The sequence below is a fragment of the Pezoporus flaviventris genome, unplaced genomic scaffold, assembly GCF_033815535.1.
Source record: "Pezoporus flaviventris isolate CSIRO_AGI_PZ_B2104156 unplaced genomic scaffold, CSIRO_AGI_Pfla_v1 ptg000031l, whole genome shotgun sequence".
In the NCBI taxonomy this organism is placed as follows: Eukaryota; Metazoa; Chordata; class Aves; order Psittaciformes; family Psittacidae; genus Pezoporus; species Pezoporus flaviventris.
This window is the reverse complement of record NW_026892579.1, coordinates 4,551,456-4,578,809: the sequence shown is the minus strand read 5'-3', so window position 1 is coordinate 4,578,809 and position 27,354 is coordinate 4,551,456. Positions and strand designations below refer to the sequence as shown.

The 27,354-nt window shown below is 40.3% G+C and overlaps 1 protein-coding gene across 2 annotated transcripts in view; it reads left to right on the top strand.

Moving 5' to 3' along the window:
• Positions 1-23,042, top strand: part of NT5DC1 (5'-nucleotidase domain containing 1) — a 124,793-nt gene extending 101,751 nt beyond the window's left edge. For both annotated transcript variants that reach the window (XM_061460081.1, XM_061460082.1), the window contains 4 exons: positions 2,085-2,203; positions 2,879-3,037; positions 9,383-9,551; positions 22,797-23,042. In XM_061460081.1, the coding sequence (XP_061316065.1) occupies positions 2,085-2,203; positions 2,879-3,037; positions 9,383-9,551; positions 22,797-22,915 (566 nt within the window). In that variant the 3' untranslated portion in view covers positions 22,916-23,042. The remainder of the gene's footprint in view (positions 1-2,084; positions 2,204-2,878; positions 3,038-9,382; positions 9,552-22,796) is intronic.
• The last annotated feature ends 4,312 nt before the right edge of the window (positions 23,043-27,354 follow it).

Sequence of the window (27,354 nt, the reverse complement as noted above, 5' to 3'; positions counted from 1 at the left end):
CTTAATTAAATCCTTTCCTTCTCGAGAACTGGCGCCTCTAGAAAGTGTTGTTTGTGGTCTCTTCTGCCTACAGAAGGTTCCTGGTCAATTAGTTCAGATTGTAACTGTAAATTAGAAGCCTAAATTCCAGATGCATCGAGTTGAGATGAAGGGTGGCAGTAATAGATCTCACAGAGTGGCAGATCTTCTACCGTGTAATTAGAGCGATTTTTTTCCATCAGGATGGCCCCGCATGCCTTTCCATAGAAGTAGCAAAATAGGGTCTTGCTCTTGGCTGGAGCTTTCTGCTGTTGCTGTAATACTTAAGGCTCCTATTTGTAAATGCAGTGGTTTGATTCTGAAAATCCCTCTCATAATAGCTCCATTTTTCTCTAGTGTTTTCCTGATTGACTGAATGGAGAGACAATGATAGCTATACAAACCTTCACAAGAAACTTTTGATAGCAGCTCAAATGAGTTGTTTTCATGTGTTTCTGCGTCCATATCGCTTGAAGATTGTGTCTACTTGTTCAGCCAGCCTTAAAAATATGTCTGACAATACAAGGAAAATAAAACAAATCTGCTGAAGTTTGACAAATTCTGTTTCATCAAAAGTTGTTTGGTCAAAAATATTTGAAAAGTCAGGAAGTTGGGATTTCTGAATTTAAGATTTTTTTTAATGGATGTTATCATACTTATTATTATCATTAACTTTCTGAAGCAGAACAAAGGAAAAGACATTTCCACACAAGTTCTACATGAATTGTTAGTATCAACTTTGAATTTCCTTGTTTTTTTCCTGGTTTATAAAATGCTGTTAACAGAGTCATATTGTGTGAGAATAAATCCTGTGTTTCTTCAAATTCTTAGATTCGTAATACTAAAGAATTATTTATTGTGTCTCTCCACATACCTATTTCCCACATTTCACTTCTTCCTTCTTTCAAGAACCAATGTACTGCATCATGTACATTTTCAGTGCTCTTTAAACATAAAGCTCTCTTTTCATTTCACTGTTCTCCAGAATTTGCATTCCAGCTTTCAGCAGTCTCTAACCAAATGAAAATTGTTTTGTCTTAGTCTTCTTCCTAACAGATTTAAAGTACTTTGAAAAATTCTATAAAGCAGGAGAAAATCTGAAGTCCTGATGTTACACCTAAGTCAGATCAAAGTACTGTATTGACTTCTACCCCTCTGTTTCTAGCATAAAAAATAGGACATTTGGTTGAGACTGAGTAACAAAATCACCCTTTCGTTTAACAATTTCAGTAGACAGAAGACATTACTATTAATATTTATGACGAAATTGTAGTTTATCAGTTCACTAAGTCTAGTATTTTGGCTTCAGCAAGAAGCTAAAAAGAGTTCATTGGGCAGTAGCACATGGATCTGAATGAACAATAAGGTTACACGGACACCAAGACAGATCCAGCTGCTTTGGGACCAGCTAGAAAAAAAGTCTGTTGCACAGCTAGGGGATGTCCAGGGAGTTTTCGGATTTTGCTGATTTTTCCAATTCACAGATACCAGTGCGGATATGTGCCAGTGTGGACAGCACAATCAGCAGCAATATTGTCCCCTTATTATTTCTTCAAAACTGGATGATAACTGGAATTGCTCATTGATTGTGCTGATCTAAGGCTGGCAAATACCCATACCTCAGTCTGTTTTGTTGCATTTATGCCAGTGTTTAAAAGTGGTAGGTCATTTGTGTGTGGGGAAAGGTACATGCTGTCTCTTACAGACTGATTTATCTCATGCTTTCACATTACGTCTGTAGCGTCTTCTCCATCAGTCTGGTCCATGGGGTTTCCTGCCTTTACTGCTGCTGTGTTTCAGAGGCAAAGCCTATGACTGATTCCTCAGCTTTCCTGTATCCCTTGCAGACAAGCTTTGGCTGCTTCTTTTCTCACAAATGTCTGCCTACTGCCAGCTACCTAACACGTTGACTGAACCATCAGTCAAGAGCCGTACAGTGGAGCTAGTATAATGTCAAAGTAGACTGTGATCTCCAAGCTGTGTGCAGCAGCTTCTCACATGTGTCACTAACACAGAAGTATGGACTGCTTTCACTAAGAGTGAGCGGTTTTGTTTGGCGATTTCAGAGAATGACGAGGAGCAGGAGGCTCTGCTATCACTGGACAACCCCGGCTGGTATTCCCAAGGTAATGCTATCCAGCTTTATGAACTACTGAAGAAGATGACTGGCAAGTTGGATCCCAAGGTACATTATAAGTGAGAGTAAAACTTCCTGAAAATACCAATTTTCATTCTGGTTACACTTAACTCTTGTTTAACAGACTGCGGTCCAGAACTGGAAGTAGCATTTTAGTCTTCTTATCATTAGAATATGTAAAATTCCTAGATGTTTTATCCTGTGTGACATCAGTGAAAACTGGGATCATGTTATTTAAACTACAGGTCTGGATGAGTGAAAATGCCCACTGAAATGTGGGACCACATTTTCCCTAGTGGGTAAACCCTAGTGGGCACAGAAGAGTTGTCATTCACCAACAAATGCTCTATGTTTTCCCTTGTTTCCAGAGTTGTCCTTGTGGACTGTATTTTCTTGGTAGTTTCTTCCACTGCTTCTTGGCAGGCTATTTTTGTCAGCCAAAAAACTCAGTGGTGTCCCCTGTGCCAGTCCCAGCCGGGCATCCCCATCCAACGCCCCTGGAGGGTGAGAGCGAGGAGAGCATGAGGGCCAGCCTTTTCCTTATAGATTTGAAGATAAAGCCCCAAGCTGTGACATTAAGATCTGTGTGTGTCATTACCAACTGTAAACACAGAGGAATTTTTATTATGTTGTTTTGAAGCTCTTTTTCTTTCTCTGTAAAATACAGTTTGCTTGTGTTTTCCTCAGATACAACGGACTTTTAATTTGCTGCTTCCCTTGTAGGTTGTTTATTTTGGTGACAGCATGCACTCAGATATTTTCCCAGCTCGTCACTATAGCAACTGGGAAACTGTCTTCATCTTAGAGGAGCTTCTAGGGGACAAAGTTGCAGTGCCTGAAGAGGGTGAATCTGAGCCCTTGGAGAAGAAAGGAAAATATGAGGTAAGGGTTCCTTGCAGATGTTTCCTGGAACAGAATAAAGAAAGTTGCAAAAAAGCCTTATGCCACCTGTGCTGAGAATGAACCTGCTTATCTTATCAGGGTGCTGGCAGAATCAGCATCCCTCACAGACATCGTCCTGGCAGCACCAGGAGGACGCCACTCTGTCCCAGCTCAGCATTGCATGGGTGACACAGGGCCTCTACCCAGAACTAAATCACCAACCTCAGAAAAAGAGCTGTATGTGCTTTCCCCTACCAAAACCCCCATAGTTTCTCCTTTTCAGTTACAAGAACCTGTTCTCTGTCCTACAAGGAGAAATTTCATGGCGCTTGTCACAGATCCAGCGCCTGAACTCTGCTGAGTTCAAGGTGTTTCCCTGCATGTTGTAGCCAACTGTAAACACAAAGGAATTTTTATTAGGTTGTTTTAAAGCTTTCTTTCTCTGTCTGTGAGGTAGAGTTTTCTTGTGATTTCTATATATACAAAGATTTTGTAATTTGCTGCTTCCCTTGTAGACTGTTTATTTTGGTGGCAGCTGCGCTCAGGTAAGAGGGACTGTTTCAAAGTCTGGTCCAATACAGGCTACTCATAGGTACCTCAGAGAGACAATGTGATTTTCAGGTTGATCACAGCTGGGAAGCAGGGCCTTAGAACTACAGATGCTCTTTAATCCTCCCACAGAAGGTGGAAGGTTACTATGGTTTATCATTCTCTTCGCTGTCGAAGGACAGAATAGATAAGAACAGCATTCAGATGGCCAACACGGCAGCACTGTACATCCAGTGTGTCCTGTGTAGGAAATAAGAGTGCAGCTTTACTCTCCCTTTGGAGTGTTTCTTCTTTTCTTATGTTCCTAAATAAATAGGCCACTTTCTTCTAATTGCAGAGAGATATACGTATGCCTTTTGCACTTTGCTTTGAAAAGCACTTAACCTTTTTGGTTTTAATTAATAATTACTCTTTGTGATTAAAAAGTTACCTTACTGATAGGAAGGTTTTTGGGGGGTGCTTTTATTCTAGAAATGGGTTTAATCCAACTAAGAAGCATTTTTAAAGCCCCTGTTTTTTATAGAGAAAATGTTATCTTCAGTGGTACTAAAACAATATAGATGTGACATCTATTTCTCTACTTGTTTTTTAACAGATGCATCTACATGTTCCCTACTATGCTGATTTCTAAACTAAGCTCAGACAAGGACACTTTAGTCACAGCAATGAGAAAATATAATAATGCTTAGGTTATTTCCTGGGTCGTTAATACAAAAATGAAGACAAAGTCAAGTCTCCTATCGAGAAAAACGTGTTTCTCAGTAAACGGGGGTTGGCGGGAAAGGAAGAGGAGGAGTAGTGCTACATAGGTTAATATAATTTGATTTAATTAATGCTATAAAAATAACTCATTCTTCTCCATAAATTTGTTCATTCTCTGGCTGGACACTGCTGCATTGTTGCATAAGAGCTTATATCTCTGTAAGGTTTGGGGGTTTTTATTCAATCATTGTTTCTTAAGCATGTTCAATATATGCTTTCGAAGCACACATTTTTAAACAGCCAGACAGAAAATGTTTCTTTTCCTAGAAGTACAAAGAAAGAGTCATTGAGTGATGTGTTTCTAAGCCCTTCACGATGATTTGATTTTCTGTTGTTGCAGTACCTCTGGCTGACTGCTCACAAGATCCATCTTTTCTATCACTGCAGTTATCAAGCAGGAAATTGAGACTTTTAGACAGGTGCTTGACATTTTACTACTGCTGTAGAATTCCTGATAAGAGATTGTAGTATCTTGAGGGGACACTGCAGCTGCCACACACAACCCCTGTTCAATTTACATCCGCTACCACTGACAGCGAGCAAGCAAGGGAGAAATGAATTGTGTTGATTAAAGGAACCTGAACCAGAGGGGCCGTGGCAGGTCAGTGGCGTTATTTCATTACCACACTGCTCACTGGAGTCTGAACAGGTCACATCCATATCTCTGCAGTTGATTGGACACCACTAACTTAACAGGACTAGTTCAAAGGGACTCCCTTTGCAAGCCTATGAAAGTTTTATTTTCATTTCCCCCATCAACTTCTCCCATTAACCCTTTGGTTAAGAAGGGAAAAAAGCCAATTCAAAGGATTGTACAATGTCAGGTGTTTTTGGAAAACTGGGCACTAACAGATTAGATTGAGTCTTGTTCATCAGCCTGGTCATTTGCTGGCAATAAAAAAATACACTATTGCAGATTGTCTATGCCATGCTGTGTGTGCAGAGAGGGACTGAAAATTTAATACAATATGCAGTCCTCCTTTCTATCAATCTTTAGAAAATATTATTAAAGAAATAAAGTATTACTGCTAATTTGCAATTGCATATTTCTGAAATAATTTACAAAAACCTGTTTTCAGTTGTTTAACTGGTATTTCATCACTAATGAAGAGACGGGAAGTAAACAACTTCCTCACACACAAACTAGGAGGCTAGTGATTTCCATTTTCATTGCAGTTTTTGTCTTTTCCTTTCAATTAATTGCATGATATTGACCAGATACACATAACTCTGAAATTATGGTAACTACTGAAGTTCTTTCAAGGAGATGAATCATAATCAAATGAGCAAGAGAATAGCAAACTAAAAACTATTTGTGTAATTACTCCTAAGTGTATTGCAGCATGCAGGGGGGAAAAATATCAAGCACTGTTTTGAAACAAGATTCCCCCCAGATCTGGGGGTTGGTTTGCTTGGCTGCAGTCTTTGTTTTTGCCTTCTGTTCTTTAAATGTGTGATCAATTCCATCAATGAAAACTTGAAGAAAAGCTGGAATTTGTCCTAGGATTCCAAGGGAAACAGTTACAGAGGAGCTAGTCAGGAAAAAAACCCTGGGGCTATAGGAATGAATGGGTCAGGAATCAAAGAATTTATTGGCAGATACAGATATTTTTTCAGTTAGAAGTAAAACTAATTTTTATGGTACTGCCTAGTGATTAGTTCGTTGGAGGGGTCAGGGCCCATGAACCCCCCAAATTTCAGACACTCCCTTGCCATGACCATAGACAAGGCTAATTACTCTGTGCCTTTTGGCTCTGTCTCTTTATTCCCATTTATCTGTAACGCAAATCTGATAGTACTTTCAGGAACAGACTGAAATGTTTTGTATTTGCCTATGACTTGTGGGTGGCAGGTTCTGGGCAAAAGTTAAGACTGGTGGCAGGCTTGCCCATTTGCACACCCAGCATGGATATATTATTCAGGGACATCTGAATGTTGTGACCAGCACAGTTGTGCTAGCAGAAACACCTCAAATACTTGCTGTTATACCAGCGAAACCGTATTTTGAGCATTGATTTTTTTTTTTTTTTTTTCTGGCACTTAGAGTCAATAATGGTTTAACTAGCTTGACACAAAGCATACAGCCATCAGTACCATCTGTCATACTGAATGCAGTGAAGTAATCCTAGTGCTCTGCACTTGGTACAAAGATGATGGCATAGATGGCATGTCTCTCTAAATAATGCCTTTAAAAAATACCAACAGCTTGATTTTCCACTCCAGTCTCCTTTACATCCTTCTTTCTTTCACCTCTCTACCAAATGTAGAAAAACGTCAGAGCTCAGCTCCCTGCCTGTTTGTATTTTAGAAAGGTCATTTGTAAGCTGACAAACCAGTGTTACCCAAGGGTCCTATTAACAGATTCTGTTTGCTCTGTTAACAGGCCTTATTTGTCCGCAGTTCATAAAGCAAAGGTGATAGTAAGGATTCCAGGTGGTTCAACTTAGTGGAAAGCCCTGGGACTTGGGGAACCCTCATACCATCCTTTTGTTTCTCTAAAGTCTAGATGTAGTCTTTGAAGCTTTGTACCCTCAGCTGACACAGTCAACATCTAACCTGCTACTGTCTCACCAGTATGCCTGAAACCAAACCACATGCTTGGGTATTTTGCGTAAGAAAGAGGGATTGCTCAGCACTTCCCAGGATCTACTGTCATGCTGCAAGTGCAGCCCCATGTCTGGGGACTACAGGGGTGTCTGATGCACCTTCCAGAGCTTCTAGCCCCACTGTTGAATGTGTGCTTCCAGGCTTGTAAGGACCAGCAATGTTAATAGGGGACTTTTGTTTCATTTCACAGATGTATAGATTCATGGTACGTGGTCACTGCAGGCTATATAGGCTGCAGATGAGATACAGACTTGTTCTAGGCATCACTTAGGAATAGAAGGAAGGCAATGTCCAATACTTCCTAAGGATGTAGGCAAAGTTTTGACAGCTCTTTCCAGATTTGAGATCAAGGTTTAGCCTACCAAACCATCCCAGTCATGTGGAGATAAGCCAGCAGCAAAATGGCAAGGGTTCTCTACCAGGTGACTTGACAGCTCTCATACCTAGCTGGGCTTGGTTTTACTAAGGACTTGGGCTATAAATACAAAATGTAACTCACTCCTTGGTAATAGGGGAGAAATTCCCACTCTGAGATTCAGCTCTTAAAAAATGAATTGATTTCCTCAGATTGCAGTGTTAATTGCCTGTTGTATTAGTCATACATTTTAAAAAGCAGAAGGCTCAGATTTTTTTCTTTTGTCAGTAAACAAGGCCCTGTCTTTTGTGCAAATGCTGTGGGCCAGTACTGGAGTTGTTGTTTTGATTCATCAGCTCTAGTAGCCTTACAAGTTTTCTGCTTGTGCGATCCAGCTGGCAAACAGATTTCAATTCAGCATAGCACTTACATTTTACTATAACTGACTTAGCATCCTAGGATTTGCATGGAAAGATAACATTTGAGGGGGAGGGAAAGATGTGTGAAGCAAAAAAACTCCCAACTAAAACCACAAAAGAGCCCAGCTCTTAAGTTAACTGCTTGTTTTGAAACAAAAGGGTTTTTTTTTCCAACCTATTTATATCAGAAGACAGAAACCACTATTTATACTTGCCCAAATCAACGCTTCCTCCTCACCCCCAGCTATGCTCAGAGAAAAAACTGTTAACTCAGAATCACAAAAAGAATGGCTCTGTGTTTACTGATGTGATCTGTTCAGCTGGATCAACACCTTTCGTGCAGTCAGAAGCCACAGACCTCTGTCATAAACACAAATTATTCCAGCAGATTCTCAAAATTATTAAGAAAAGGGTTAAATCATATCATATCACAGACTTGCTTGGGTTGGAAGGGACCTTAAAGCTCATCCAGTTCCAACCCCCTGCCATGGGCAGGGACACCTTCCACTAGACCAGGTTGCTCCAAGCTCTGTCCAACCTGGCCTTGAACACTGCCAGGGATGGGGCAGTCACAGCTTCTCTGGGCAACCTGTGCCAGCGCCCCACACCCTCACAGTGAAAACACCACCCTTACAGTGAGAAATTTCTCCCTAATATCTAATCTAAATCTCCCCTCTTTCAGTTTAAAGCCATTCCCCCTTGTCCTGTCACTACTGGCTCTTACAAAAACCCCTCTCCAGGTTTCTTGTGAGTCCCCTTTAGGTACTGGAAGCTGCTTTAAGGTCTCCCCTGAGCCTTCTCTCCTCTAGGCTGAATAAGCCCCATTTTTCATGAATCTGGAGGCACATGCTAGGCTATTTGTTATTTTATGCTGTGTTCATCTGAAAAATTACTTTGCACACAAATTACTTGAACAGATTTTCTATATATTTTGTTTTGTTTTCCATTTTTTCATCTTTCTGTAGAGGCCTCCTGGAGCTTTTTCTGGCAATATATAGCAGGTTTCAAGATGAACTGCTAAAAATATCAGCTTTCCCAATGCTGCTTTAATGCTTTTTTTGAAACATAATGAGTCTACATGTTGTTGTCTGAAAATATACATGAAAAAAATCAATTATTCACAATTTGCTGGGCAACTGGATGGCTCCCCATGGATCCTGCAGCTTTGTTCTCACTCATTCCTCAACTCAGAAACAGATAACGCAACACAGGTGGCATGATGTGTTCTTAACAGTTACTGCATACAGCGCCAGGAGACTCCTTTCTCCTGGGAGGAGGTCTAGGATGGGTGCTGCAGCTACCTAGCTTTTCCAGCAGAGAAAGGCAGCAGGCTGTTCACACTATCAAAAACAGAAAAATGGGGAAAAGAGATTATTTTAAGAGAAAAATATTTAAAGCCAGCTTTTTATGTGCTAGGGAATTCATAAATTGTGTAAAATGGAGCTTGGGGATTTATGGGAGGAATTGATTGTTATTGTTAAAAGACTGTTATTGTTTGAATTATAACATTTTAAATTCACATTGCTCCTGAGATACAATACCATTTTTCTAGTAAATTTGAGAAATTCTGGAGTTCCTTAAACTAATGCTTGTGGTTGGATAGAGAAAGGATTTTATTTTTTTTTAATTACATTTTTTTTATTTTTCTTTCAGGGGGATCAGCTGAAAGCTCCTTACTCTGTATCTAAACAGTGGGGCTCTTTCTTCATGGACAGATTGCCAGGCCTGGAAAATGCAGAGGAAACCTTAGTTCGCACATGGTCCTGTAAATGTATTAGCACTTACAGCACTATTGCAATCCCTAGTCTTGAAGCAATAGCAGGTAAGGAAGATGGCATTTTTTTTCCTGATGAATGTGTAGTATTCATAGTAATTTTGTAGTACTGTAAATCTATCTTTGAGATTACATGTATCCAAAATACACTCAAAACTACTCTGTTCATTTCACACAACAGTTAATGCCAGTGGCTATTCATTACTTTGATGGTGGTTCTTTTAATAATTGTCTGATAGACCACTTACTGTTTGTCTCTGCAAACACTAGATGTTTAATTTATCCTAGGTTAGAAATAGGATGCAGCATTTAGATTAGTTCCTAAACTAGTTAAGGACTTCCCCACAGTATTTTGCTGTTTCTGCTTTCAATGGTGAGTTACATTAGGAAACAAACACATGCAAAGTTACCTGGGGTTTTTACACGTCCATATGTGTTTCTCTCTGGTGTTGCTTGTTATCCTTCTTCAGTCAGCTCGCTTATCCCATTACAGTTGAAAGGGAGATGAACAAACACAAGAATGTAATGAAGCTAAGAATGCCTAGGACCATGCTTTTCTCTCTCTCTCTCTTTTAATGTGCGTATTGCTTTTGGAACTGCGTCATTATGGATGGAGCTGGAGCCTAAAACATATTCCTTATTCAGAAGACAAGGCAATCACAAGCAGTGTCTTGTTCTCCAAGAATTCACCTGAGAATCCAGCTCAGGCTTTCTACCTTCTTACCATCAAAGCTGCATCAAAGGTTCATTTATGGCTGATCTTCTGATCTCCACTAATTTTCAGCCCTGGAGGGACCATACATTATTTTGGATGGTTCCTAGCAATAGCTGTAGCAGTAATGCTGCAATAACTTCACAACTGCAGTACATATCGTTGGATTATAAAGTGGTGGTGAAGACCCTGTATCTATATGTCCGCAATCATTTTGCCTTATTGAACTTTATCAGTAGGTCATATCTAAAGGAATAAATTAATTAGGTGCTTAGCTGTATGAAGAACACAGTAAGCATTTAATTTACCAACCCTTCTGTTCAGCATCTGTTGCCTACTTCACGCATAACTCCAAAGAATAAAAAGTTGTTCCGAGAGAGGATTTCAGATTTGCCCAGCAGTTATTTCTACACCACAACACATGACAGACCCATCCTTTGCAACCGTATTACACACCTGTATGTATACCATGAGGATATCTCAAAGCAGAAAAGTCATATTATGCCACAATTTATTTATGCTTCAGGTATTTGCCATGTTGCAGTCTGTATTTCAGCCTAAAGGTACAAAGCCCAAATATACCAGGGTCATTTGCCAAGGGAGAGGTAACTTCTGTAAAATTCCCTTCCAATACCTTTCCCAGAGTCATTCTATAGCTTGCTTTGGAAGCATGGGCCTAGAGGAAACACATGGGTCAGCCACACTGAAACTGCCTCCCAGCCAGCTCCCAGCAACCATAGCTCAGTTTGCAGAGTTAGCAAAGGCTCTAGACCACAAAACATACCACCAAGTTTCTAGCTACAGATGAAGGGGTGAGAACCAGAAAGACCTATCTGTAAATCAGTGAGCCAGATAGCTGCCTGTCATCAGCACTGGAGCACCTGCAAAGTCTGCTCACCCATTAGAAAGGACACTGTGTGTGCTTCCTCGCTGCATCAGACTGGTGCTGGGGCAGGGGCCGGTGTCTGCAAAAGCTATCCCTCAGAGCTAAAAGACCGGGGAGAAAACATTTTTAACTTGCAGCTGTGTGCTTGAAAGCAGATTCAAAGATGAAGGTAAGAAAACATCTCTGGCTTCTTACAGAGAGTGGTATTTCTTGTTTGTTTGTACTGAAGAGCAGATGTTCATTATTATGGATGTTGAGGAATGCCTGAATCCTCTGGAATACCTTGTCTGACTCCTGTCGCAGCAAGCTGTGAGAGCCCCTGCTTTGCCAAGCCCTGAAGTTTTTGGCTGCAGTTGTAAGTCATAGTTCAACTGCAGCTATTTGGGAATAACTAGCTAAAAGAGATTCAAATGGGTTATGTGAGTTTGATGCGCTCCAGCTTTTCCTTTTCTATTTATCTACTTTAATTACCAGCAGAGGACTTGCCACTGCCAAGCTGCAAAAACACAGGCCTTTCCTCAAGATCCCCCAAGCCCAGACGTGCAGCCAGGCTGCCTGCATGCTGACCCTATGAGCCCAGCTCCCAGCTGCTATAGCCCTGGCAGCCCTGGCCCAAACTGGCCCAGCCAAATGAGCTGATGCCTCCCCAGAGGTGTGCTGCAGCCTCCTGTGAGTTATGGGCTCACCAGGGCTTCTGTATCAGCAATGTCTCACCAGGCTTTTGTACATCTATGTGAGTGATGGGAAGTGCCACATACAATTCAATATCCCAGCAGTTTACACTCTGCAGAAATATTTGGTGAAAGGCAGACAATTACTGCTGTGCTAACTTTAAAACTGGTTCATGTTGTTTGGATGCAACATATATCTGTGCATAAAGAACAGCTTGTTTTACTTCTCAAGAGACATTTTTCATTGAAAAAAACTACTCCAAAAGCTATTCAATGTTTTTCAATACTAGCAGTGTTTTACAAAAATAACTCACTGTCATCAAAGTTCATAGGAGAATTCTTTTGAGAGAGTTATTAGAAATTCATTTTCAGTAATAAAACCCTTCATGCCTGTTTCCATTTTTTTAAATAGAGGAAATATGTCAAAAAAATAAAAATAAACTGGAGATCTGGATTGAGAAGTTGCAGTAGAAACATCTTAGACCGTTCTCTTCTTTCACCAAGATGTTGTAAATTTGGTGCAGATGCCTTCTGATAGCTCACCGGAAGAATTTATACATGTAACTAATCTGATGCAAAGAGCCTTGTAGGAAAAGGGTTTCACAGGGAATGCTGCTGTTGCAGTTTTGGCCATTCAGAGTATAAAAGAACAGAGCATATACACAATAGGTATATGTAATTAGGAAAAGACAACTTTGTGAAAAATAATCTAATCCATTCTGGATTAGCTTTCTGTGCTCATGAATGTAGTCATTCTTCTATCTTCTGTCGTCATCTTTACTTAAAAATTCAATATCTGACTCAAAAGGTGTTTGCATTCAAAGATGTATCAGAAATTGTGAACTTTAATCTCACCTCTGGCAAGGAAAGTATTAGTGGGATTGCAGATTATTGTGTCATAATCATCTAAACTCCCCTGACAGTCCCTGAACGGGAATCGGCATTCTCCTTGTGCATGAAAAAGGACGTTTTGTTTATTGTTAGAATTGCCCAAAGGACAGAAAGGATCCTCTATAATACCTTCTGTGTACCTTCCTTAGATCAGAGTGGAAATCAGATAAAGGTCAATCAGATGATGTCATTTAAGACATTATCACCTTGACATTGAGGTGACACTAGAAAGGTTTAACTGAAGAGTAACATTATGGATATATCTTTGTAATTGTAGGAGAAGATGAGTTAAGCTGAAAGTTTCCTAAATATTTTGCAAGTCTTCTATGAGCTAATTCTCCTTACCCACTTTCAGTAAGCAGGGAAGTTTTTCCCAAGTATTAGAAAACTGATGAGTTCATGATTATATTAACAATACATGGTTACTGAAGTAGTAGAAGCCAATGCCCCTACTCCTGTGTATTCTACATGCCTTGATCACACATCCATTCCTTGACTTTTCTGCTGTTGAATCTCGCCTCATTTACAGCTCGCTTACAGATTTTGACCATTTTCAAGCACAGTGAAAATTCCAAAACAGGATCCATTACCATGGGAATGTTACGTTCAAGCTCACATATGGAAATCAAATATGTGGGGGTCTGTCTGAAAAATGACATTTTGCATAAATCAGTTTCTAATACATCCTCCTCCACTTCAAAGAGTTTGGTATGAGCTGTCCATGAGAGAGGTTATCTACCATTCCTGAATAATCTGAACTTTACTTTCTTTTGCACTGTAGCCATCTGATAAAATTTCCAGATACCTATGTAAATGATTATATGTCCTGCATCACATAGGAATGCCAACAATAATTACAAAAGATCTCCCTGATTTACAAAGTAGATCAAATCTACATAATATCTTATTTACTAAGCAAATTTTTGTAGGAAAAAGGTGGTAAAATAAACGATAGCTGGTGCTATCATTGCAGATGGGTATTGGTTAAACAATTCTTTAATTCCAAAATTGATACATATATTTCAAGCTAATGATTTTCATTTAAATCTCATTATGGCTGGTATTTTTATAAAAGTACCACTTCAAAAAATTCCATGATGGTTAACTGGAATTTCAGAGCTTATGGGGGAATTTTAATAAGTTGGGATTTTTTTCTTCATTGCAAAGAAAAGCTTAAGTGGAGTCTAAATCCTAATAAGGAGAATAGCAAAAAAAAAAAACCCTCTTTTAAATTTCATGATTGTTACTTAACCTGATCTCCTGAACTGGTCTCATAACCTCTGAGTTGTGAGGTTTGTCATAGGGTTAAAAATTACTGCAAGCAAGTATAGGGGATTGAGCAAAGTTGCAAGTCTCTTGAGTTTCAGAGAAGAATTAGTTCAATGGTAAATGTGCTATGGAGACAGAGCTTATTCCATCTTGGTGATTTGATAACCAAGCTTGTGTCATGCATGAGGGTAATGCAGTCTTTTAAATCTCGCATGCTGTATGAAATCTTATCATGCTTTGCCCATACAGGTGCATTAGTTTTTCTTCACACCTTATTATTATTTCAGTTAGTTAGTACAAGAGAAAAATCGCCATTATAATTCACCAAAGCTGTCTCTTTAAAGACACTTAAGAGATCTGTACCCTGACACTTTCTGCAGGAGTTTGAGTCGTCAGCCTGCTTGCTGTATAAATATAATGATAAAATTGCCAGTGAACCATGGCAAAGAAGTTCATGTTTCTGCGTAGAGTTGCAAATTAATCTGCACAGTGGAAAGCCCAAGGAAGCTGTGGCTGGGGCACCAGCGCTGGCAACTCATGGGTTGCAGGTAGCTGGGTTGCCCATCACAGATCAACTACAAATTGCAAACTTCAGGCTCTTTCTTAAACATGTATTTTAAAGGTGAATGCCCTTGAATCAACTATTACTATGATTCATGAATTTCACTAATCATGTAGTCGCATATTACTTCTATATCCTGAAGATATAGATAATTATAGTTGAAGATTAAAATCACCCATATTTTAATACATTAGTAGTATATTTTTCATTGACATTACATAATTTAAAGTCAAATCCTGCTCCTGTTAAATTAGGGTTTCCTGTAACAAGAGTGATAACTATGTGTTCTTAATAATTCAAATAATACAATGATAGCATAGAATATCCTTAAACGTATAAAACTATCTGTATTATACATTACTTGTTAATTAGCAGTAACCTGTTCTATTTAATACCTTGTCTTAAAACCATGCTTTTACTTAGCAGCTACAATGTAAAAAGGTATCTGTGCGATATCATCTAAAGACTAAGTTTATCAAAATCCTCTGAAGATTTAAACTGCTTTGGGGCTTAGCTGCTGTGAATAGTAGTTGCTATTAAAAGTCCAAAGAGGTCATTTTTATAATGAAACTTTTTATGCAAGCAATACATTTTTTACATTTGGTGAAAATTGGTATACATATACAACAACAACATTTCTGTGGTTTTCTGGTTCTGAGTCTTTGATGCGAGTGAAAAAACAGGTAGCAAAGATAAGTTACTAGAGAGAAGATACATGTTCTGAACGTATTTACAGCATCTTTCTCTAAGTTGAAAAGTAAGTTGAAAAGCAAGTTGAAAAGCATCAGATAATGTAAATCCTAGATCTCTGATCCAGGACACTAGTTTCAGTGTTCTTCATTTAACAGAAAGAAAAACGTACTCAACAGAACAGACAAATATAATGCATTTCTTTTTTTCAGCTGCAAAATATAACTGAAACCAACAATCAGCTGCATTTCAACCATAACAAATTATTATTCAGTAAATAAGAACTAGCTTATAAAAAGTCTTCATGACCCAAAGGGTCTGAGACCCCAGCTTTTCCAAAGGACTTGACTCCTTGGTAGTAATTTTCAACACAGAAAGGACAGCTTTCAGTGTACTACAGTTTGATCAGCCTTTCTGTCCTCCTCCAGAAAGGTGTACTGACTTGTGCCCCTAAAGGCTGTGTCAAATCATGCAGAACCCGAAAGATTACTTCCTAGCCAATAACTGACAGAAATGTTCCTGCCATCGTTACTCTGCTCTGTGAGATGTCAAAGTACAGCTGCGTCTAAAAGATTAAAGGGAGAACTCATGAGCAACTCATTAAGAAAGGGTTTTAAAGTTATCCTTCAACTCAGGCAGCATAATTTCATTTGCAGGCTGTAATTATAGCTATAATTGGGGTTTGACTAGATCGCAGACTTATGAGGTGGGTTTACATCACTTCTTTAAAAACACTGGCTGGTAATACGAAGTGTTGGTAATTTTTAAGTGTGAAAAATGTGGAAATAGGTAAGTCACCAAGTATTAGAAGTATTGGAAATATTTCTTTGACCAGGCTGGAATTTTACACAACCTGCAACCTCACATGTACAACAAAAAGTTGCTGGCAGCATTTATGTACTCTGGATTGGTGCCTAATATATTCCCTCTGGATTTAGATAGTAAAACACACCAAGAAACCCAATAGAGGCTTAATGTGTCTCTGTGTGTGGCTTTTTACCTTAAGGTAACCAATGTTTGTAAACCATCCGAAGGGAAAAGAATAGGGAAAAGGAAAGAAAGCATTTGTTTTACAAGAGAGGGAAACATGACAACATTAACCCAAGTTTGAAGAGTAAGTTAGATCTTGGTGAGTTTACCTCAAAATGAAAGTAAAGGGGTGTATCATCACTGCATTTATCTTAATATAGCCCCTGCACAGTCTCAAATGCAACTTATTTCTTTTTCTTAATCAATCAGAAATACCTGGCATCTCAAACAATCGCTTTTCAGGCTAACTTCTTCAATTTACCTCAGAAGACCTTCCCACAGCTCTTAGATCCAGGATGAGTCATTCCAACAGAAATTAATTAACAGATTCCTAAAAGACTAACACCTGCTACTGGGATCTTGGCATTCTCCTAGGATTTCTTTTAGATTATGTCTTCATCTAAATATTTAAAAATATTATGGTCCAGTTTTTTCTTTTGATCAGTTCCAGATCAAGCAGAGAACCACACAGTGCAATCTTCTCCAGGGATCACAAAAAAAATAACCATTTAAACTAAAACGAAAATGAGAGAAATTTCTCTCACGTACAGATAATGTTTTCTTTCACAAACACAAAACAGCAAAGGAATTTCTAAGATTTTCCTTTGCTGCAGACTCTGTCAGGCTCAGATGCAAGTATAGTGCATGCCTTGTGCACAGCTGTTCTGTTCAAGCCAGAGTCAGCAGTCCTTTCCGCATAGGGTAGACCCAAAGTAACGCTAATTGTTACTCCCAAGATAATTGGGTGAAACTGCACACTACAGGCAATTGCAACAATGGCATGGTCTTTCCATCCCCCAGGCACTCATCCCTCTGCAAAACTCTTACAGTGAAGCCGCTACTCCACATCTCCCCACAGTTTGCCACTTCAGTTTTCTCCAGTGTCATAATCTTCCATGTTACATACATCAGAATAGTAACCAGTGATAAACCCCAGTGGCAGTGAAGATCTTCCTCAAGCCAACATCATGCTACAAATGTCTACTGGCAGATCCACAGGCAGGATCTCCAACCAATACACCTGTGTTGGCAAAAGCTCCCATGGAAGTGCAATTAAAGCAGCAAACCTGCATTTTCACTGAGGCTAGTTTTAGTCTTTATTCCTTTATTCCAGGATGCCCAGGAATTTAACTGGAAGAAAAAAAAAAGAAAAATGCCTTCCCTCTAAAGAGCTTAATTAATTGGCTTTATTCCTAGATACCCAGAAATAAACTGCACTGGCTCATATCACAAATTACATGCAAACTCAGGAGTTTTAGCAGCTTCCTTCTACAAGGCATACCTGTGCTGAACAGTCCCCCCTTTCCCATACAACACTGCACAGATACCCTTCCTCCTCCTCCTGTCTAACCTTTGAGTCGCAGAGTGTGTAGACAGCAGCAGACTTTCATGTAATTGATAGAAGGAACACTTTCCTTTTGTTCAGTATTTCAGGAGCTTTGTTTTAGTACAGCAAACATCTGACCTTCTGTTTAGGATAATCAGCCGTAGAAGTTTTGCTAAAAATAACTGCTATCAGATAAATTTACTTGTGACCTTGGGTATTTTTCCTTTTTACTGCTAGTCTGCTCGCTCACACTCTGAGCTCTTACTTCTTTGACTGTTACGAAGTAGAAATGGGTCAGGAGATAAACACATTGAGTATTCAGACAAACCCAACACCCATTATCATTTACTTGCAGTAAATGGTCAACAGTGCAGCCAGACTGGTGAGCTCCCCTGCAGCAGCTGTGCTTACAATCACTGTTAAGAAATTATTATTAGAAATTGTTACTATTAAGAAATTCGTATTTTCCTTCTTCTTCATTAGCAACCTTGAAATACAAGGAAACATGTATGATAAAGATACTAAGCGAATGTAAATTACTGGAATTCCTTTAAAAGGGGAATTGATGCTGACTGACAGTGCCTCTGCAGTCACGCCACCTGGATGCTGAGCTGTAAGATGGAGCTCTGTCTGCTTTCTGAGATTTGCCACAATTAAGCAGTTTAAAGATTTTTCAAGTTACAACTTGGGTTTCACTAATGAGGTTTTAGTTTTCTTCCCTGTGCCTTTTCCTTGGTGATAAATGGGAGTATATATCTGAATTCACTTAAGAACATAATCCTGCTGTTTACTGGAAGGTCTCTGCAGGGCCTGGCTCCAGCCCTGCTGACTGCAGATTTCAGTGAGGGGAGGGGAGTTCTGCTTTCTGTAGGGCTTCTCACTCGTCATAGGGATGCTGCTGTGGTGTCATGCTTAAAAAATGTTGGCTTTGCTTTTGTTGGTCAATATTGCAAAATGTTTCCTGACATTTCTGCTGTGCATTTTGGGAGAAATCTGTTTCAGTCTTGGACTGTGCTTTTACTTGAAAAAAATGCCTTTCATCTAAAAAGCTGGGTTAAGATTTTATTTGCTTAATGTATTGGTTTGTTCAGGGAAATCTCAAAAAAAAAAGAGAAAAGATTAGAAGTGAGCATTGAGTTTATCAAGCAGGCCTGTGTCTGGATTAGATTATAATTGTCTTCCATTCAGTTACTCAAATATTTTCCTGATCACTCATCGAGAATATTACATCTTCCCTTCTTCTTGTGGTTTCCTTTTCCTTCCTTCTGGCTGGAACTCTGATTTTACTTCTGATAAAACCTTGTGGCTTTCATTTACTTGGCTTATGCTAACTGAACAGCATACAGAAACTGAGATATTGTCAACTCAATAACTGTGAAATAAACCCATCCGTAACACCTAAACAGATGTGTGGATATGGTTATACATAAGCATCAGAGCACAATGTTTTAATTAATGTCACTTAATACCTAGGTCTGGATAACTGGAACACAGCAGCTGGAACACAGTTACTGACAGTGGTTGCTGTTTAAATATCATCATTGCCATTTTATTTACACTAAGGCTGCTGGAGTCCTTTAGGCAAGGTAGGGCAGGGCAGGACTCCTGCTTCTGAGCTCAGGCTACACCATATAACCCAGGAGGGTTGAGCAAGCTCTTGGGAAATGCTAATAATCCTGAATGGTCACTGCAAAAGAAAAGAAGTGGTTTTCATCACTCACTTGCACTCAGGCTCTGGAGTGGGAGCAAAGAGAGGAATGGGACTGAAACTCAGGGTGATACATCTAATACTTGACATTTCTGTAGATCTAGAAAGGGACCTAGACCTTGAGAACCTCCATGTCCTACTTCTCAAAGTCTACAGCTCTAAAAGTATAGAGCCTATGTGTCTTGGGAACAAAATAAGAATTGCCTACATGACAGAAAAATTCTGGAATTGTGCTGAAGCAATTGGGTAGAGCCAGCTAGTTAATTCTACTAGCCTCAAGCTGTTTAGTTTGTTCAGGGTTGTTGTTTTGGGTTTGGGGTTGGTTGTTTTTTTTTAGGATAGTGGCAATATTGGATGAGTTTTGTGCTGAATTTATCATCACTGTAGGTTAGGACCAATTAGAGCCTCGCTATCAAATTATCTCTCAGAGAGGACTGGATATCTGCCCACTACCTACTTTAGGACTTTTCTATCAGGGTTAGCTGGGATGCAGGTGCCAAGATGCAGAGGTCTACCATGACAGCAGCAGTTCTGAGCATGCACAGTAGCAGAACCTGAAGAAATTTACTGGCAAAACCACAGGGAAACAAACAACTTGGAAATAAGCAACATTTGTTTGTTGGTTGGTTTTTTTTCCTGAGACTGCTTTTATTATCAAGTACTGTATCTTCTTTTTTGCATGCGTTTGCATCAAGCTGTGGCCTGTGCGAGCATGTCAGTTTAGTGAAAATGGAACTGCTTATTTCTTCATGTCTGCAGTGATACTATGGATTAAGACCAGATATTAAATTAATTGCTGCTATGTCCAGAAGGCAGACTGCAGACCTGTATCACTGTTTTTTGTTGATGAGACAGTATTGTTGCACCCAGTGACACCACTGCTGTTTACATCAAAAGAAGATGGATTGAACATTGCTGTACATTTCAAATGATACTTTTGCAATCCAGGGCGACTGCATTTTGTTTTAAGTTGAAAAGTTTTCAAAAAACTTAGTTTAAATGAGCAGTCTTCATTTATGACAGTTTCTGGATTTTCTGTTTTTTTTTTTTTAATATATAGATTTTACATTCCCCCAGTAAAAACCAAATAAATATTAATTTTATCCCTGTATTCTTCACATTATTCATAGCATCATAGAATCACAGAATGCTTAGAGTTGAAAGGGACCTTAAAGATCATCTAGTTCCAACCCCCAACCACTAGACCAGGTTGCTCAAAGCCCCATCCAACCTGGCCTTGCACACCATCAGGGATGGGGCAGGCACAACTTCTCTAGGCAACCTGTGCCAGTGCCTCACCACCCTTATAGTGCAGAATTTTTTCCTAATACCTAATCTAAATCTCACCTCCTTCAATTTAAACCCATTACCCCTTGTCTTATCCTTCTCCAGATTTCTTGTAGACCCGCTTTAGGTATCGTAAGACTGCTATAAGGTGTCCCCCCACTGTGTTTTTATTTATAGTTGTTAACTAAGATTCCAGGTATGTCTTTCTGATCAGTCCAGATTTTATCAGAAATCAAGCAATAATATAAAACATTGCATGTTCTGGGCAGAGCAGATGCAACAGATGCAGCAAATAAAATCACTGCTGAAAAAAAAATGGAAACACGTGAAGATTTTTCCTATGTGAGACATAAAATCTGCTTCATAGGTGAAGAATAGTGTCAGGTTCATGCTTCATGCAATTTTCAGGGATGCCTTGGGCAACATTTTTAAACATAAGTACCTTCTGGTCATCTTCCAAAGTCAGCTTGCTCAGACAAAAGCAATATTTAAATGGATAGATTGGGGTTTGAATATGTAAAAAGGTAATTATTCTCTTTTGGAGTCTTATGCATTGTCTATTGTATGTGTTTGGTGTTTAAACTGATTGTGTAAAGCTAATTTCACAGGAAATATCAACAAAATGACCATTTTGATCCAAATGGTTCTTCTTTTCAGCATAAGCAACTCTGCAGCAAGTCTGCCCCATTTGTGCTTCTCTTTGGTTAAACTACTCTTGGGAGACTCCAGACTGCTAGACTAAAAAGCTAGTGAAAGGTTTTATATAAAAATAACTGTATGGCATGTGTTTTTATAGCTCATAAAGATACTCAGAAATACTTGCTTTCTTTTTCATTATTATTTGTTATTTTGGAAACCTTTGTTTTAAACAGAGCTGTCATAAATAGACTCAGCAGCCAGTAAATCCACTGGGCCTTCACAGACTAGAAAAACATCTGCCTGTTGTGCTGTGCTGGACTCCAACAATGAGAAAATGTACTCTGACAAGCTGAAGTAACCCACTTAATAAAGCGTAATTTACTTCCAATCAAGTCTCCTCCCAGTCGTACTTCATTCCAGCCTCTATGTGATTTTTCAGCTGGATCTAAATACTAATTTGCTTGCTTTAGTTAGGTTTAATATGGCTTTAAAGCTGCAGACCTGGATGCTGTCCTGGTGCCTGCCTGTGAATCACTTGTGAGACAGACCTGAACTTCCTGTTGTTTGTGCCAAAACTGCTAAGATCGTGTTTTCTGTTTCACAACTGCCGCTGAATTAAAAAAAAAAATTAAAAAAAAAAAAAAAGAATTGTAGCACACTGATAGGCTATTATCACCCCAAACATACTCCAAAGTAAAAAGATTACAGTTGTCATTAATAAATTACTGTTCAGATGAGCTAAGTAATCGTTTTTATCTTTTGCTTCTAAACAGACAAGCTGGAGAGGAGCTAACCATTTTTTTGGCTTTTTGTTTGGTTTAGGGTTTTTCTCATTTATTCTAAGGGTGATTGTTTTGTGAATGAAGTCTCATTTGTGTGGGGCTTTAATTTGGTTTCTTGAACTTTGAATACGAGGTGAGCATGGGAAGTATCAGTTTTCTGGCTGTGAAGGTGGGTGGGTCACTGCTGGCAGCAAAGTTTTTTTAAAAAGGTACAGAAAAGAAAGCTTTGACTGTTCAGAACTATTTTAATGCATTCAGTGTTCTTTACAAACTGGAAGTGATGAGTACACCAGGTTACAAGTGCAGATTTCTAAGAATTAATACAAAATAATGTTGTTAACACTGGACTGCAGGAAGGTCTAAGAGCGGGTGCCTTTGGGGAATTTTGCTATAATAACCAAAACCAAACCCAACCGAAAAAAACAAACAGACTTTTTTGTTTTAAACACAGCCCTCTTATGAGTAGATTGCTGATTTCTAGAGAAAGGTGACAAACTGAAGTATGAATGTAAAAGTGCTCTAGTGGGAAAAGGCCATCTAGGCTCAATGAAGATTTTTGTTTACTTTTCCAGCATTAGTTAAATCATTTTCTATGACTAGCATTATTTCAGCAATCAAGGAACTGAATATCCTTTGCTGCAGTTGAGTAAACTCTTAAAGTCAATCCTTTGGACAGCTGAACACATCCGGTAAATATGTAATCACACAATCTGATTGAGTTCTAAAGCTAGTGAGCAAACAGCTCAAGGTCTTAAGAAGTGCTGCTATTCACTACAGGCTTATTTTTTATGTGATATGGGTTGTGTTGCTAATCAGATGTGGTATGTTTCTGTCTTTCAGATTTACCACTGGATTATAGATTTACACGATTTTCCTCAAATAGGTCAGCAACTGCTGGGTACTACCCAAGGCCTCCAAGAGTGATGCTGCCAAGTGAGGAGTCAGTGACTATGAAATAGGTTGCCAGCTTTTTCCTTAAATAACCCTGTGGCCCTTACTTAGACTACTGTCAAATGCTAATTGGTGAAAATGCTGTGTGATGCTTCATAAAATAGAATGATGGATTAAAGCAGACTCCTGTGTAGACCTTTGTTTCACTTGTTTCTCTAGTCCATCCGGAACAGGTGAGCAATGCATTCTTCTCCAAATCTTCCAACCACCACTACCTTTTGCAAAGTGCTACTGGCTTTTTGTATGCACTGCCCAAAGCCTTCAAGAAATGTAATAATAATAACTCATCCCAAGTTACATCCTACAACTTCAAGGACATTTTTGCTACCATCCCTATGTAGATGTGTTGGGGGAGGTTTGTGTTCCATCCCAACACACCCAGTCAGTTGCCAGAACCTGTAATAAATGCTCGGAGCACTGTAGAGATATCCCAGCCACTCCAGCCAATGAGCTGGCTTCATTTGGAGCTTGGCTCAGATGCCTCTATACAAATGCCCGTAGCATGGGGAGCAAACAAGAGGAATTAGAGATGTGTGCACGTCTATGGGGGTATGATATAATAGGCATCACAGAAACATGGTGGGATGGCTCCTATGACTGGAGTGTTGGAATGGAAGGTTACAGGCTTTTTAGAAAAGACAGGCCTGGCAGGCAGGGAGGGGAGTTGCCCTTTATGTTAGGGATAGGCTGGAGAGTATGGAACTCTGTCTGGGGACAGGTGAGCAGTCCACAGAGAGTTTGTGGGTCAGGGTTAAAGGGAGAACAGCTATGGGAGACATTACTGCAGGGATCTGTTACAGACTGCCTGATCAAGGAGAACCTGGGGATGAAGCACTCCATAGACAGATAGGAAAAGCCTCACACTCACAGGCCCTTGTTCTCATGGGTGACTTCAACCACCCTGACATCTGTTGGAAGGACGGTACGGCCCAGCACAAGCAATCCAGGAGGTTCCTTGATTGTGTGGAAGACAACTTCCTTCTGCAAGTAATAGAGGAGCTGACAAGGAGAGGTGCCGTGCTTGACCTCGTGCTCACCAACAGGGAAGGGCTCGCTGGAAATGTGACGATCCAGGGCAGCCTTGGATGCAGCGATCATGAGATGCTCAATTTGAGATCCTTGGGACAGTGAGAAGAGCGTGCAGCAAGCTCACTGCCCGGGACTTCAAAAGAGCAGACTTTGGCCTCTTCAGGAACCTGCTTCGGAAGGTTCCATGGGATATAGCCCTAGAGGGCAGAGGGGCCCAAGACTGTTGGTTGATATTCAAGGATCACCTGCTACAAGCTCAGGAGTGTTGCATCCCAACCAGAAGGAAGTGCAGCAGGAGGGCCAGGAGACCTCCTTGGATGGATAAGGAGCTGCTGAGGAAAATTCAAAAGAAAAAAGAGGCTTATAATAAGTGGAAGCAAGGACAGGTGGCCTGGGAAGAGTACAGGGATGTCGTCTGGGAAGCTAGGGACCAGGTTAGGAAAGCTAAGGCTCAGTTAGAATTAAACTTAGGTAGAGGTATTAAAGATAACAGGAAGGGATTCTACAGGCACATAGCAAATAAAAAACAGACTAGGGAGAATGCAGGAAGCTCTCAGGAGAGCTGGCTACACAGGATGTGGAGAAGGCTGAGGTTCTGAATGACTTCTTTGCCTCGGTCTTCACTGGCAAAGGCTCTGACCACACCACCCAAGTCTTGGAAGGCAGGTGCAGGGACTGTGAGAATGAAGACCTTGGGCCCATTGTAGGAGAGGATCTGGTTCGAGACCATCTTAAAAATCTGAATGTGCACAAGTCTGTGGGTCCTGATGAAATCCATACACAGGTCCTGAAGGAGCTGGAGAATGGAGTTGCTAAGCCGCTGGCCATCTTATTTGAGAAATCATGGCAGTCAGGTGAAGTTCCTGATGACTGGAAAAAGGGAAATATAACCCCCATTTTCAAGAAGGGGAAAATGGATGACCCGGGGAATTACAGACCAGTCAGTCTCACCTCTGTACCTGGCAAAATCTTGGAGCGGATTCTCCTGGAAGGCATGCTAAGGTACATGAAAATCAACAAGGTGCTTGGTGACAGCCAGCATGACTTCACTAAGGGGAAATCCTGCCTGACCCATTTGGTGGCCTTCTATGATGGGGCTACAGAACTGATGGACAGGGGTAGAGAAATTGATGTCATCTACCTGGACTTGTGCAAAGCGTTTGACACTGTCCCACACAGCATCCTTGTCTCTAAATTGGAGAGACATCAATTTGATAGGTGGACCACTCAATGGATAAAGAACTGGCTGGATGGCCACACACAAAGAGTTGTGGTCAATGGCTCAATGTCTGTCTGGAGACCAGTAACAAGTGGCGTCCCTCAGGGATCGGTGTTGGGACCGGTCTTGTTCAACATCTTTGTCGCTGACATGGACAGTGGGATTGAGTGCGCCCTCAGCAAGTTTGCCGATGACACCAAGCTGTGTGGTTCAGTTGATACGCTGGAGGGAAGGAATGCCATCCAGAGGGACCTTGACACACTTGTGAGGTGGGCTGATGCCAACCTCATGAAGTTTAACCATGCCAAGTGCAAGGTCCTACACCTGGGTCGGAGCAATCCCAGGCACAGCTACAGGTTGGGCAGAAAAGAGATTCAGAGCAGGCCTGCAGAGAAGGAATTGGGGGTGTTGGTTGATGAGAAAATGAACATGAGCCGGCTTCAGTGTGTGCTTGCAGCCCAGAAAGCCAACCATATTCTGGGCTGCATCAAAAGGAGCGTGACCAGCAGGTTGAAGGGGGTGATCCTGCCCCTCTACTCTGCTCTCGTGAGACCTCACTTGGAGTATTGTGTGCAGTTCTGGTGTCCTCAACATAAAAGGGACATGGAACTGTTGGACCAAGTCCAGAGAAGGGCCACGAGAATGATCAGGGGACTGGAACACCTCCCATATGAAGATAGGCTGAGAAAGTTGGGGCTGTTCAGCCTGGAGAAGGCTGCGTGGAGACCTCATAGCAGCCTTCCAGTATCTGAAGGGGGCCTATAGGAATGCTGGGGAGGGACTTTTCATTAGGGACTGCAGTGACAGCACAAGGGGTAACTGGTTAAAACTTCAGCAGGGGAAGTTTAGGTAGGATATAAAGAGGAAATTCTTTCCTGTTAGGCTGGTGAGGCACTGGAATGGGTTGCCCAGGGAGGTTGTGAATGCTCCATCCCTGGCAGTGTTCAAGGCCAGGTTGGACGAGGCCTTGGGTGATATAATTTAGTGTAAGGTAAGGTGTCCTTGCCCATGGCAGGGGGGTTGGAACTAGATAAGGTCCTTTCCAACCCTAACTATTCTATGATTCTATGATTCTAAAGTAATACTACCACAAGCCCAGAAAAGACATGAACCAGATGCTCGACCATATTTCATTGAGTTACCTTGGACAGCCCAGGTTATCACCATAGATCAGTGTTTTACAGGTTCTGAGGAATTTATTCTCCAACTGTAACTATTCTTGGAGATAAAGAAAGACTGAGGCCCACATAGGAAGATGCATTCATACCCAGAAAGAGACTTGAATGAGATTTAGGCAACTAAATGCAGACTGATAGTCCTGAAAGCCTTTGTCAAAGTGCATAACCACTATTCAACAGTAAGGTTCCCTACATGCCTTTTCCTCCTTTAGTCTTCAGTACCCCGAGTACCTTCAGAGCTCTTCTGCAGAAAGAGAGAAACCTCAAGTGGAGTGGATTCAAACCCTTATTCTCCACCTCCCTGGGAAACCCTTCCAAGAGCAGGAAGGATATAGCACCCAGTTATATAGAGCCATCTTTGCTAAGTACAGCCTCGGCCCAGAAGAAAAGCAAGACTGAAAGCGTAAGCTGGATATGTGCTTTCTTACCAGCTACTTTAAGTAAAAAGGAATCCTGTTCTCTGTGGGTTCAGTTCCAAAGACTTGTTCTCCAGCGCTTTGGACAGGGAGCCTTTGGTAACTTATACAGGGTAGCAGATGCAAAACCATATCAAAGATACTTGTTTAGTCAGTAGTTCTGGCACACTAGGGTGGCAGACTTTGGGATAAATTTCCCTCAAAGTTTAAAGAACAACAAACAGAAAATGTATTTTCTTGTTTTCAAGAGAATTTTCTTTCTTAGGCCTAGAAAATTATTAGAATGGATTTAACTTGTGTTAGCACTCAATTTATGTCACCGCAGCTCACTCTATATTTTTGCAGGCTCACCAGTTAAAATATCTGATGTGAGAATCAGACACAGACACCATTCCATCTCATTTCAGAGATACAAGCTTTTGTGTCCGTGTCTTTCTTCCTACCTTTACATAGGATGTTATTTTTACATTCTTGTAGTCCAGTATACTTACAAGTAATGTGCAACATTTCCACTTTAACATTAAGCATCATTTTTTGAAAGGGAAACATAAAAGAGGAAAAAAATTGAAAAAAACTTTCCTTAAAAGGAAAAGGTGAGTGAGGAA